Source organism: Hyla sarda, chromosome 2, assembly GCF_029499605.1.
Source record: "Hyla sarda isolate aHylSar1 chromosome 2, aHylSar1.hap1, whole genome shotgun sequence".
Lineage (NCBI taxonomy): Eukaryota > Metazoa > Chordata > Amphibia > Anura > Hylidae > Hyla > Hyla sarda.
In genome coordinates, this window is record NC_079190.1 from 298,418,577 (window position 1) to 298,430,967 (window position 12,391).

General features: G+C 39.8%; 1 protein-coding gene across 3 annotated transcripts in view; it reads right to left on the minus strand.

Moving 5' to 3' along the window:
- Window positions 1–639: 639 nt before the first annotated feature.
- SYNRG (synergin gamma) overlaps window positions 640–12,391 on the minus strand; it is a 111,165-nt gene continuing 99,413 nt past the window's right edge. Inside the window, exons 12-15 of one of the 3 annotated variants that reach the window (XM_056557551.1) lie at window positions 11,661–11,757; window positions 4,961–5,109; window positions 3,016–3,126; window positions 640–1,793 (exon numbers count right to left, since the gene is read on the minus strand). In XM_056557551.1, the coding sequence (XP_056413526.1) occupies window positions 1,662–1,793; window positions 3,016–3,126; window positions 4,961–5,109; window positions 11,661–11,757 (489 nt within the window). In that variant the 3' untranslated portion in view covers window positions 640–1,661. The remainder of the gene's footprint in view (window positions 1,794–3,015; window positions 3,127–4,960; window positions 5,110–11,660; window positions 11,758–12,391) is intronic. The other 2 variants (XM_056557550.1, XM_056557549.1) reach the window with 2 other exon arrangements.

Here is a 12,391-nt window from a genome sequence, read left to right on the forward strand (position 1 = left end):
AATCCGTTTTTACTTTTGAGCATGCTCAGAACAAAAAAAAAAATATTTTTTGGTTTATTAACTGATCAAAAATGGATCCAAATGGATACAAACAGATAACATCTGTTTGCTTCTGTTACTGTCCATTTTTTATTTTGACGGGAGAAGAACGGAACGGGTCTAGACGGCTGTGTGAACGCAGCCTAAGAGTACATTCACACATTAATATTTTGCAGCAAATTTTCTGAATCTGACTTTGCATTCACAGGTCGTATTTTGCTCCCAATTGAAGTCAATTTGCTGCACTCTTAGGGTAGGGTCACACATGCAGTATTTTGCTGGGTATATTCCCACCCATTGACTTCAATGGGTAGGAAAATATGCAGCAGCAAAATATAGCATGTGTGGCCCTACCCATAGGGTGCATTCACACATACAATATCCTGCAGATGCCTGAACATAGCAAGGGCTACTCCAGTGGCTTTTTTTTTTTTTTAATCCACTGGTGCCAGAAAGTTAAACAGATTTGTACATTACATCTATTTAAAAATCTTAATCCTTCCAGTACTTAACAGCTGCTGTATGTTCCACAGGAAGCGCTTTTCTTTATGAATTTATTTTCTGTCTGATCACAGTTCTCTCTGCTGACAGACCATTTCAGGAACTGTCCAGAGCAGGAGAAATTCCACCTAGCAAACCGATCCTGCTCTGGACAGTTCCTGACATGGAAATAGGTATCAGCAGACAGCACTGTGGTCAGACAGAAAATAAATTCAAAAAAGAAAAGCACTTCCTGTGGAACATACAGCAGCACTGGAAGGATTAGCTTGCCCGGCAGTCAGCGGCAAGGGGCATGTCCGACCACTGCATGAGGCGGCAGCCGACATGCCCCCTCTATGGGAGAGCCAGTCGGTGTGCTGCATTTGGCAGTCTCTGCCTCGCGCTATTTCGGCTCTCCTTGCGGGGGTCGGCACACCCTCTTCCAGCAGACTGCCAGGGCTCTGTTCAGGAGATTGCAGGGAACACCTACAGAACTCCTTTTAAGTATGTAGAGAGTCTGTGGTGCAAAGTGCCATTTTGTCTCTTGGGGTATAGGTGATTTACAGTGGACATCCATTCACACTTTGTTAGGAAGCTTTTTTTTTTTTGTACTTTGATGATGCAAAATAATACAGCAGACGCATAACCAGGGTTTCCTGTATTCATGAAGCCTCTGCTTCTCACCACCTGCAGCCATGAGTGACAGATGTTTTACAAGCAGTTTTTAATAGAGATAAAATACAGAAGAAATCCAGCTGACAGGTGTCCTTTTAGTGGTTAAAAACAAAAGCTACTTTTTTTTAATCCTATTTTCATATAGAAATATGGAATTTATCTAGGCTCCATACATCTTTTCAGCATTACTTCATACACAATTTTACTTTAGTTCAGCAATCAATAGTTTTCAATAAATAAAACAAACATTAAAACCGTTTACAACACAAGTAAAAGTCAGAAATAAAAAGGAATGTATAATAAAGATGGGATGAAACTGGCAGTGCCGAGTACTAGGCCTCTTCATTTTACAGAATTCTTCAATCATTCTCCTAGTTTAAGTGTTATTTTAAGCTAGATGAAGAATGGCTTACTTTCTAGAGGTCTCTGAAGTCATGCCACATATGCTTAAAAAAAGTCACTATAAATTACAATAAATCAGGCAGTAAAAGGCCAGGAGGTTTAGGTTCAACACAGTTAATCCAGAAATTTGCACAGCTCGCATGATACTGGTGGCCTCCATAGGAAAGTTTAAAATGATCATTTTCTGAATTAAATGCCTATGGAAACAAAGACAAGACAAGATGAAGTAAAGCCATAGAGGACATTGTATATTCTTGTTAAGTGACTTTCTTATTCTATCAGAAAATAAAATATATTGAAATTAGTGTTTTCTGCAGCACAGTTAGGCCCCTTTCACACTACCGTTGTCACACAGTAGTAGGACGACCGTCGGGGAGAATAGCAGGAGAATAAATATTGCTTGCGCTGTCTTTCTCCCGCTACTCCCACTGAAAAAACAGCGGCACCCAACGGACCCCATTGACTAAAATGGGGTCCATCGGGACCTGCTGTTGCCAGTTGCGCCCTGTCAAAATGATGGCTGTCAAACAAAAAAAAATAAAAAAAATTGGTGGCCGTTCTCGACGGGGCGCAACGACAGTGTGAAAAAACCTTAGCAACTTTGTGCTATAGATTGAATAGAGTCAGCAGAGTTATCTCATTTTGAATACACGGCATGAGATTTAGAGGCTATGGGTGCATTTGAAGCATTTTGTACTGAAATTCTTATTCTGTGAAAAAGGAAAACCCTTTTCCTTTCCTCTACAAATATTTCTCCACAAGGGTTTTTAGATTCTCAATGCAATAAACAATCTACAACTAATCCTGGATGTAGTACCCTATGAAGAAGGCTAGATTTTTGGACTGTTGTAAATAGATATATAGAATCCATCCATCTCCTTTTACTGTGCCTTAGCCTGTGTTTCTGCCAGTAGAATGGTATAACCCACAAATCAGTCATGTGTAATTTATGCACTAACTGTACAGGACATCAGTGTAATGATTATTTCCTAGCATAAAAAGGCTGTCTCTTTGTTATTAATAAAGTTAACTACTGGCCCATTCAGTCAGCTCATGGATGGATTAACCAGTGGGCCCTACCATTTTTTTGACAAATACTAGTGGTCTGCAACGGAGGCTATAACTCAGAAATGGCTGGGCCAATTTTGTAAGTAATACATCATTTACGCAGGTTCACCCTCACTATAACCCAGTGTATTTTCCGTTTCCCTTTGAAGGACATATGCCCCACCCATAAAGCATTTATATGCAGCCGTTTGCGTTCAAATACACTGCGTGAGAATGTAGCGATCTTATACAATGCCTAACCAAGTGTACTATCATTGTGCTATATTTGTACTTCATTTCTACCTTTCTAAGGTAGTTGTTTGTCAAAAGACATTGGTAGAGTCCAATGGTTCAGAAAATCTGTATACATACCTTGCTTCGAGAGTCAACGTTTAGCAAACACACACCACATGCTAGTTCTTGAGCATTTTTTATTCCTGGTCTCAGCATACAAGATGCAAAATCTAATGCACTTTCATCTGGCTGTTAAAAAAAAAAAAAGGAAAAAAACAAACAACATTATTCTGTGGTGCAAAAATCTATGGTGCCTGGCAGCTGATTTTGCAAGTACAGTTTCAAAGTATTCATACAAAATAATAACACAAACTGATGCACCGTACACTTTTAAAAGGGATATTCATGACAAATGTTCACATATCATAACATTTGTGATTTTTATTTTTTTATGTTTCACACCTGTGTATGGTTGCTAGCATGCAAACAGTAGAAATGCAGTCTTCTCTACAGACAGGATCTGACTTTCTAAAAAACATTTGTAAGTACATGTGGGGATGTGCGTATGCTGCTAGGAATGAAGATCTGTGTATGCTCTTAGCACAATGCAGCTTATTTACAAATTCTGTTTGTACTGACATCTAGTGGCCAATGTTATAGTTGCAATGCTAATGATTTTGTAGTCAAATTCTAAAACTAATATAAAAAGGTTTTTCACCACAAATTTTGCTTCCTATTCATTGCAAAATCTGCATGTCACATAGGTGATCAGATGGGTTTACTTCAGATTTAACACTTTGAAAATCTATAACATTTTCTTAAATACACAGCTGGAAAAATCCCCTCCTCTTATGGAAGAAAACATTTAACAAAGTTAAAGATTGAATAAACAAATTCCTAAAAGCGAACAATGATTTCAGGATTTTGACATGACATCCTAAGAAAATCTGCCATGATTACTTCAGCAATGCAGGTGAAAAATATTTTATTTGCTTAGAAAAATACTGTATGGAATAAGGAGTGAACTGAGAATGTTAACATTCAGAGCGTGTTCTGCAAAAGAAAACATTATCGTAGATTTGTATGGGTTGCAAGTGCCATGTGGCAACTACAGACTACAAAATATTGGTAAAGAACAATCCAATTGGAATTGGGGTTCTATAAATCTTTAATGGGCACTGTCATTAAAATTATTTTTTTTGCATATGATACAGCAGGTAACCTAAAGATTTGTAATTTACTCCCTACAAGGGTACGTTCACACTGCAGAATTCCGCGCAGTGAACATTACCATCAGTGTGATTTGGTCTTCCGCAAGACCCGTTCACACTGAGGAATTTCAGCGGTGGACAATGCAGCCGCTGAAATTGTTCAGTGCAAAGAAAGAACATATTCATTCTTTGCGCGGAATTCTGCGAGCACTGCATAGACTCAATGGTGACAGCACAGTGCCACGTGGTCCTACCGCCAAAGTATTTTTGGTGGCGGGCGCCTGACTGAATCTTTGCGAGCGGAGATTCCTCAGCGTGAACGTACCCTATAAAAAAAAAAAAAAAATCTGGCCACTAGGGGGTCTCCCTTCTGGTCCAGACATTCCATGTGCTCAAAAGCACAGACTGGCAGGAGACCAAACTTTGGAAGTGCGGTCTGGCCATAGGCAGTGAATAGCACTCGCTCTCTGCCTGTGTATGAAACGGGGAGAGCAAGTGCTATTCACTGCCTATGGCCAGAACACTTGCTGAGTTTGGTCTCCTGCCAGTCCAGCAGGAGTCCAAAGTCTGTGCTTTTGAGCACACCGAATGCAGTCTGGACCAGAAGGGAGACCCCTAGTGGCCAGATTTATAAGGCCATGAAAGTGATATAAAAAGACATTTTTTTTTTTACAGGGAGTAAATGACGAATCTTATTTTACCTGCAGTATGATATGTAAAAAATAATTTTAATGACAGTGCCGCCCTTTTAACTATCTGCATAAAGTACCCCATTCCAGTTAGATTGCACTATATGCCTATACAAGCATGGCACATATAAATGTTAGTTTGCATGCTATGTAACTACTGACATATAAAACACACAAACTTACCATCAGGGAGGCTAGTGACATGAATCCTATCAGGTTGTTCCATAGTTTGTCAATATCTTTAAGCAACAATTGCAGTTTCTCACTGCATACAGCGGTAGATTTTATACCCAGTTCAACTCGCTTAGTTACCCTGTACACCTCAATCACACCTGGATAAAGTAAAGCAACAACATGGGTAAAAAGGCGATTGGGCCATGGGGCATATAATAGCATGGCACATAAAGAAGCTACTATGCGTGTGATGCTATTGACTGTTAGCTTTAGTCATAAATAAATACATTTATACAAATAATTTTTTACCGGAGGATAGCTCTAACATCTTTATCACATACACAGGAATAGCAATGGTACATAGGGCCCCTGGGTATTTTATACAGTATTACATGCTATAAATTACACAAAGGCAATAAGGTGAGGTGTACCTGTCTATTTTCTCAAAGGTATGTTCAGGAATCCCCAATAGACGGTAACATGCTTGCCTATGTACAGTGGCTTTAAGCTGCAGCAGTTGTGATCACATACAAACAGTAGTAGTGCTTGGGCAATCAGTATGCCATAACAGTATGGCGCACATCCCCTGAGAACTCCAGCCTGGGCTGTACTATTCTGTTGGTTTCATATATTCATCTTCTTTAGAATGTATCACTATTTTCTAGTTGCTGCTGTTCCTATTACCATGGGTGGGCCAACTACAGGAATGTTACTATGTGACCCACGTATATGGGTTTTGAAGTACATATATCTTTGCATTAATGGCTATGGACACAATAATAATATTATAAAAAATTATGATATTATTAAGGCCTATTTAGTTAGTTAATGGATGTCATGTAACTTAACTGTGCACTGTCAGAATGAAAAACGTTTTATACATTGTACACCTTGGCAAAACATTAACCTTTCTATAATGCTTTTCATGAAATAAAAATAAAAGATAAAAAAAGAAAGAAAGAACTAGGGGTCCACATTCCATCTAGATCATAGTCCCGTCTGGCTGGTGCATCATCTTTGTCCCCTTTGTCCCAGCTGAAGCACAAGCTGGAACAAAGTCTGGTAAGTGAGGGTGGGACTAGCATCAGACTGCAGCATTAAAACAGAGAGAAGGGGGTTATAGAGCAGCCTGCAGTTATTAAATGAAAACACAGTAATCCGGCGCTTACTTAAAACTATGTGTGTGATATTAATGGAATAAAAAGAAAGGAAAAAATGCGTATTACTTACATGTGAAAGTTTATTAAAATAATGTAAATTAATCAAGGTTTGGTATGATCTAAGTAAGATATTTGCATGTCACAGTTGCTGTAAAGAGAAAAAAATGATGTGAATAGTACAAAGTCTCTAACCGTATTGGTATAGTATAATTCTGACGTATAGATACCTCTTAAACAACTGGTAATAAAAAGGTGTCCTGATATCTGAAAATTCCGGATTATCGGTCTCGCCAATCTGACTGTCCGTTTAGAATTGAGCAACACGCTATCGGCCTGTAGATGCTTGTTATAAGGCCTTATGCACTTAGATCGTCATAAAGGTACCTGTATGCAATAGTGGTGAGGGTGGGCATACAATTATCTCTCGGGGACGTAGTTTGGATCCTCTGAAGTCGATGTTTCGCTGGGATTAGAGGGAGACAGCCCCGGCCGGTGGCTTCTCTACCTCGCTCTCCCGCTTGGAAGGGTTGGAGCTGCTGAGTGACGTCACTATTAAGGCTCGTATGGGACAAAAAAGGTACTACGAGCCTTAGTAGTGATGTCACTCAGCAGCTCCAACCCTTCCAAGCGGGAGAGCGAGGTAGAGAAGCCACCGGCCGGGGCTGTCTCCCTCTAATCCCAGCAAAACATCGACTTCAGAGGATCCAAACGACGTCCCCGAGAGATCAATCGGATGCCCACCCTCACCACTATTGCATACAGGTACCTTTATGACGATCTAAGTGCATAAGGCCTTATAACAAGCATATGCAGGCCGATAGCGTGTTGCTCAATTCTAAACGGACAGTCAGATCGGCGAGACCGATAATCCGGAATTTTCAGATATCAGGACACCTTTTTATTTCCAGTTGTTTAAGAGGTATCTATACATCAGAATTATACTATACCAATACGGTTAGAGACATTGTACTATTCACATCATTTTTTGTCTTACTTATCTTACTTAGATCATACCAAACCTTGATTAATTTACATTATTTTAATAAACTTTCACATGTAAGTACTATGTTTTTTTCCCTTTCTTTTTATTCCATTAATATCACATATATATTTTTAAGTAAGCGCCGGATTACTGTTTTATCATATTGTGTCTATCAGTGTGTACCTACTAGTACAATACTGATTTTTTTCGGGTGTGGTTTTTAGGGATCCACTTGAAATCCTGGCCAGCTGCTAGTTAACCATATAGTAGCGCTGGCGTATACACTAATTTTATAGTTATTAAATGGGGAGAACCAGCACAGCAGACTCAGGGAGGAAGTGAATGCATGAGGGAATGCCCCTTCCGGAGCAGTGGATGAGTAAGCAGCAAAACAGAATCTAGATACATACATAAAAAAAAAAATATATATATACACACATAAAAAAGGAATCTGCATGTCTTAGTAACATAAGCATTTTTTGTCCTGTAATATAACAGGTAAGCTTTGTGCTGAACTGTATACAATGATTATTACTTCCCTACAAGAGTCAGTGTTCCTTGCTGGGTAATATAACCTACTTAAGTTAGCAAGGCCTTATAGTGAGGCTGCTCTTCTCGGGGCAAGTGCCCTGCCTTGCATTTTGCTATAATAGAGACCTGTAGCTGTTCTCGGTCACAGTAGTTTCTGTCAGAATGGGCTAATTGCTGCTTTTTCTAAAGAGTTATACATCTAATGAGCAGTTAATACCAGCCCCCCCTTAAAATCATTGATCTTGCTGATAGGGGAAGAGGGGGGGAGGAGAGGGGAGAGCACTGCATTCAAAGCCTGTGAAGTGGAGTCATGGCTCACAAGGGAGACAGCACTGCTGATATGGAAGATCTCTGCACTATGGCAAACATCATATTAATACTTTTTTTATTATACTTTTTGACACCATACACAGGTTGTTTCTTCCACTTACTCTTTAAGGAGTTAACCAGTTTATAAATGCCAAGTATTTACTAAAGGCCCCAATAAAGTAGGCATAACACATAGTCAAAGTGACTACAAAAAGTAGCAATAAAGGAAGGCATGTGTTTCAACCAAAAAGGTATCTTTAAAGGACAAACACGGGTGTCTAAGAAAAAGAAGAAACCAAAAAAGGGCCAGGATGCAAGATATCCAGATGTAGGATGCTCAAATGGTGGAATAGGGCTAGTTTTATGCTATAACAGGGGCAGCTACTGTAGGTCCTGATACCTTGCCTTGTATCCCTTGAATGCGATACTTTCACCTTCTGCATATATTGGCAGTTACTTCTCTTTCTGCCTTTTACTCATATGTAGTTGTGATCACCACACTAAACTCCAAAAATGGACTGGACAAAATTATTGGCAGCAAAAACAAAAAGAAACATAACTAGCACAACGGTGCACGCTGCTGTGGCAAACAGAGTGTACAAAAAAAAAAAAAAAAAAAAAAAAGAAAGTTGCAGCAGCACTCTCTGTCAAAAAAATGGAGGCTCTTTTTCACAGGAGGTTTTTAAATTGATAGTGGATCCAGCATGTCACCCATTCAGAGGCCATATGCCCAGCAGAGGTGAGTGAAATGAGTGTTAGAGTCCAATCCGAAATGAGGCAACCTCCGCGTGGTGGATGGGGGACACGTTTTGATCCAAATTATTGGTACCCTTTCAAAATTGTGTGGAAAATTAAGGTTGTTTCAAGCATATAATGCTCCTTTAAAGTAACAGGTGGGCAATATAAAAATCACACCTGAAAGCAGATAAAAAGGAGAGAAGTTCGCTTGCATTGTGTGTGTGTGTGTGTGTGTGTGTGTGTGTGTGTGTGTGTGCGCGCGCCACACAAAGCATTAACAGAAAGAGGAGAAGAGAACTGTCTGTTGATATTTTTTGACAACTTCGGTTCTCAAGTCCTCAATCTCCAGAGATCTAGATTTGCCTTTGTCCACAGTGAAAAACATTAAAGAATTTTGCAACCCATGGCACTGTAACTAATCTCCCTGGGCATGGACGTAAGAGAGAAATTGATGAAAGGTGTCAGAAGAGAAGGAGTCACATTTGGCTTTTGGAAAGTAAATTTTGCTGAAATGGTTTTTGGGGGGCATGTCGCATTTAGGAAGCCTCTATTGTGCCAGAACAGCAAAAAAAAGAAATAAACACATGGCATACTATTTTAGATACTACACCCCTCATGGAACATAACAAGGGGTATAGTGAGCCTTAACACCCCACAGGTGTTTGACGAATTTTCGTTTAAGTTGGATGGGAAAATGAAAATAAAACACCTGTGGGGTGTGAAGGCTCACTATACCCCTTGTTACGTTCCATGAGGGGTGTAGTTTCCAAAATGGGGTCACGTGGGTATTTATGTTTTTTGCGTTTAAGTCAGAACCGCTGTAAAATCAGCCACCCCTGTGCAAATCACCAATTTAGGCCTCAAATGTACATAGTGCGCTCTCACTCCTGAGCCTTGTTGTGCATCCGCAGAGCATTTTACACCCATATATGACGAAATTGAGTTACAAATTTTGGGGGTCTTTTTTTTCCTTTTACCTCTTGTGAAAATAAAAAGTATGGGGCAACACCAGCATATGTTAGTGTAAATTTTTTTACATTTTTTTACACTAAACAGGCTGGTTTAGCCCCCAACTTTTCCTTTTCATTAGGGGTAAAAGGAGAAAAATCACACCCAAAATGTGTAGTGAAATTTCTCCTGAGTACCGAAATACCCCATATGTGGCCCTAAACTGTTTCCTTGAAATATGACAGGGCTCCAAAGCGAGAGAGTGCCATGCGCATTTGAGGACTAAATTATAACTTTTTAGTTTTTTCTGCGTACGGGCAGTTATGAGGGCTCCTTTTTTTCGCCGTAATCTGAAGTTTTTATCTGTACCATTTTTGTATTAATCAGACTTTTGACCGCTTTTTATTCATTTTTTCAGGATATAAAAAGTGCCCAAAAATACACTATTTTGGACTTTGGAATTTTTTTTTGCGTACGCCATTGACCGCGCGGTTTAATTAACGATATATTTTTATAATTCGGACATTTCCGCACGCAGCGATACCACATGTTAATTTTCATTTACACTTTTTTTTATAGGAAAAGGGGGTGATTCAAACGTTGATTAGGGAAGGGGTTAAATTACCTTCATTAACTTTTTTTTTCCCCAATTTTTTTTTTGTAGTGCTATAGCTCCCATAGAGGGCTATAACACTGCACACACTGATCTTTTACACTGATCTCTGCAAAGTCATAGCTTTGCATGGATCAGTGTTATAGGCGGTCGATTGCTCAAGCCTGTAAAAGCTTTGAGCAATTTAAGGGGACCTCCGCTCATGTGCTAGCTGATCGGGACATCGCGATTTTATCGCGATAGTCCCGATCAGCCGGACTGAGCTGCCGGGAAGCTTTCATTTTAGACGCGGCGATCAACTTTGATCGCCGCGTCTAAAGGGTTAATAGCGCGCGGCACAATGATTGGTGCCGCACGCTATTAGCCCAGGGTCCCGGCTATCATTAGCAGCTGGGATTGACCCAGTATGACGCGGGGTCACAGTGTGACCCCGTTTTAAATACTGGGACCGGGTGCCCTATTTCTTCTCAAAATATAATTTGTACTACAAATATTGGGTCACTGAGAAATACAGCTACAGTGATTTCAATTTCTGATCCTTGTAAAGCCTAAATTAGGCCAGGAGTAGCATTTTCTGATGTTGCATATGGGTGGGGAATAAACGAACAATGTGATAAGATGGGATAGGTTTGGTGGGTATTCTCTGCTCAATTTTCCCTTTAACCTCTTAAAGGGGTACTCCCACCCTAGACATCTTAGCCCCTATCCAAAGGATAGGGGATAAGATGTCTGACCGCAGGGGTCCCAACGCTGGGGACCCCCGCAATATTGCATGCGGCACCCACCTGTTTATTGTCCGGAAGCGCTGAAGGGTCTCGGTCGAGACCACGGGAACGGAAGGCAGTGACGTCACGCCCCGTCCCCTCAATGCAAGTCTATTCAGTTTTCCAACTACAGACCTTTATGAGGAGCGCTTGTTTTTTTGCATCACCAATTTTGTGATGAAATCAATCATTTCACCACAAATTGTACGGCGAAACCCCAAAACAAATTATCTGTGGGGCAAAATCGAAAAAAAATAAAAATAAAAACAAAAACTACAAAATGCCATTTTGTAACTTTTTAGGGGTTCCTCTTTTACGCACTGCACTTCGGTAAAGATGACACCTTATCTTTATTCTGTACGTCCATACAGTTACAATGCCCAAATTAAGTCGGTTTTATTTTGATTTCTTTTAAAAACAATTCTTGACGTAAGAATTTTTTTTACGTATACACTATTATCAGTGACTGACTGATCATATCAGTGGCCACAAATACCACCCCGCTATGACGCACGCTCAGCTCCTGAGCACACATCATAGAAAGGGAGCGGGCGCAGATGTACGCCGTGCGTCCTTGAAGTGGTTAAGAACATGCGATTGGGGAATCAATGAAATTAGTCAAATGGATACGTGTTTTCCTTCAGATACTAGCATAAAACCATACCTAACAGATATTCCATTCCATGAGCAGAGTGGATAACTTCGGTACAAACAGAAGAGCTGCTGATTCCATTGAGAGCATCATTAGCTTTCTTAATAACCTAAGAAAAAACAAACAATAAGTATTTACAGATGTACATCGTAGAAGCAAGAAGTCAGTTCCAATCAGTTCCCTCAGTATAGCGTCACATAATACATTGATAAGGTTATAAAGTGACAGTAAACAATCCAACCCTAATTTATTTTCTGCCATAAGCAAAATAAAGAAAAGGTTTACAACACTATGTCCTGTAAAACACAAAATGAAAAAGGTTAGTCACCAAGCGTCTACATAAAAAAGATGTATTATGGGGTTGCTATGTATGCCAAAGTAACCAGAAGAACTTTAATATTCAACAGTTTAGATCTTAGAATACAATAAAGGATTATAGCTTGCACACATTAATCTCTGGCTATATAACTTCTAGTGCCTTAATTTCAAGAAATTAGCAACCAATCAGATCGCTTCTTTCATTTTTAACAAGGCCTCTGAAAAATGAAAGAAGAGATCTGATTGGTTGCTATGGGCAACTTTTCCTCTGGACAGGTTTTGATAAATCTTCCCAACAGCGTATATATTTGACAAGACTCTATCCTAACGTAGGCCCTGTTGACAAGGTGTTAGACAGGTATTGATCCCAGGCAGGTTTAAATTCATTCACTGTGGATTTAACAACTTTGTGCTGGAAGGTTTTT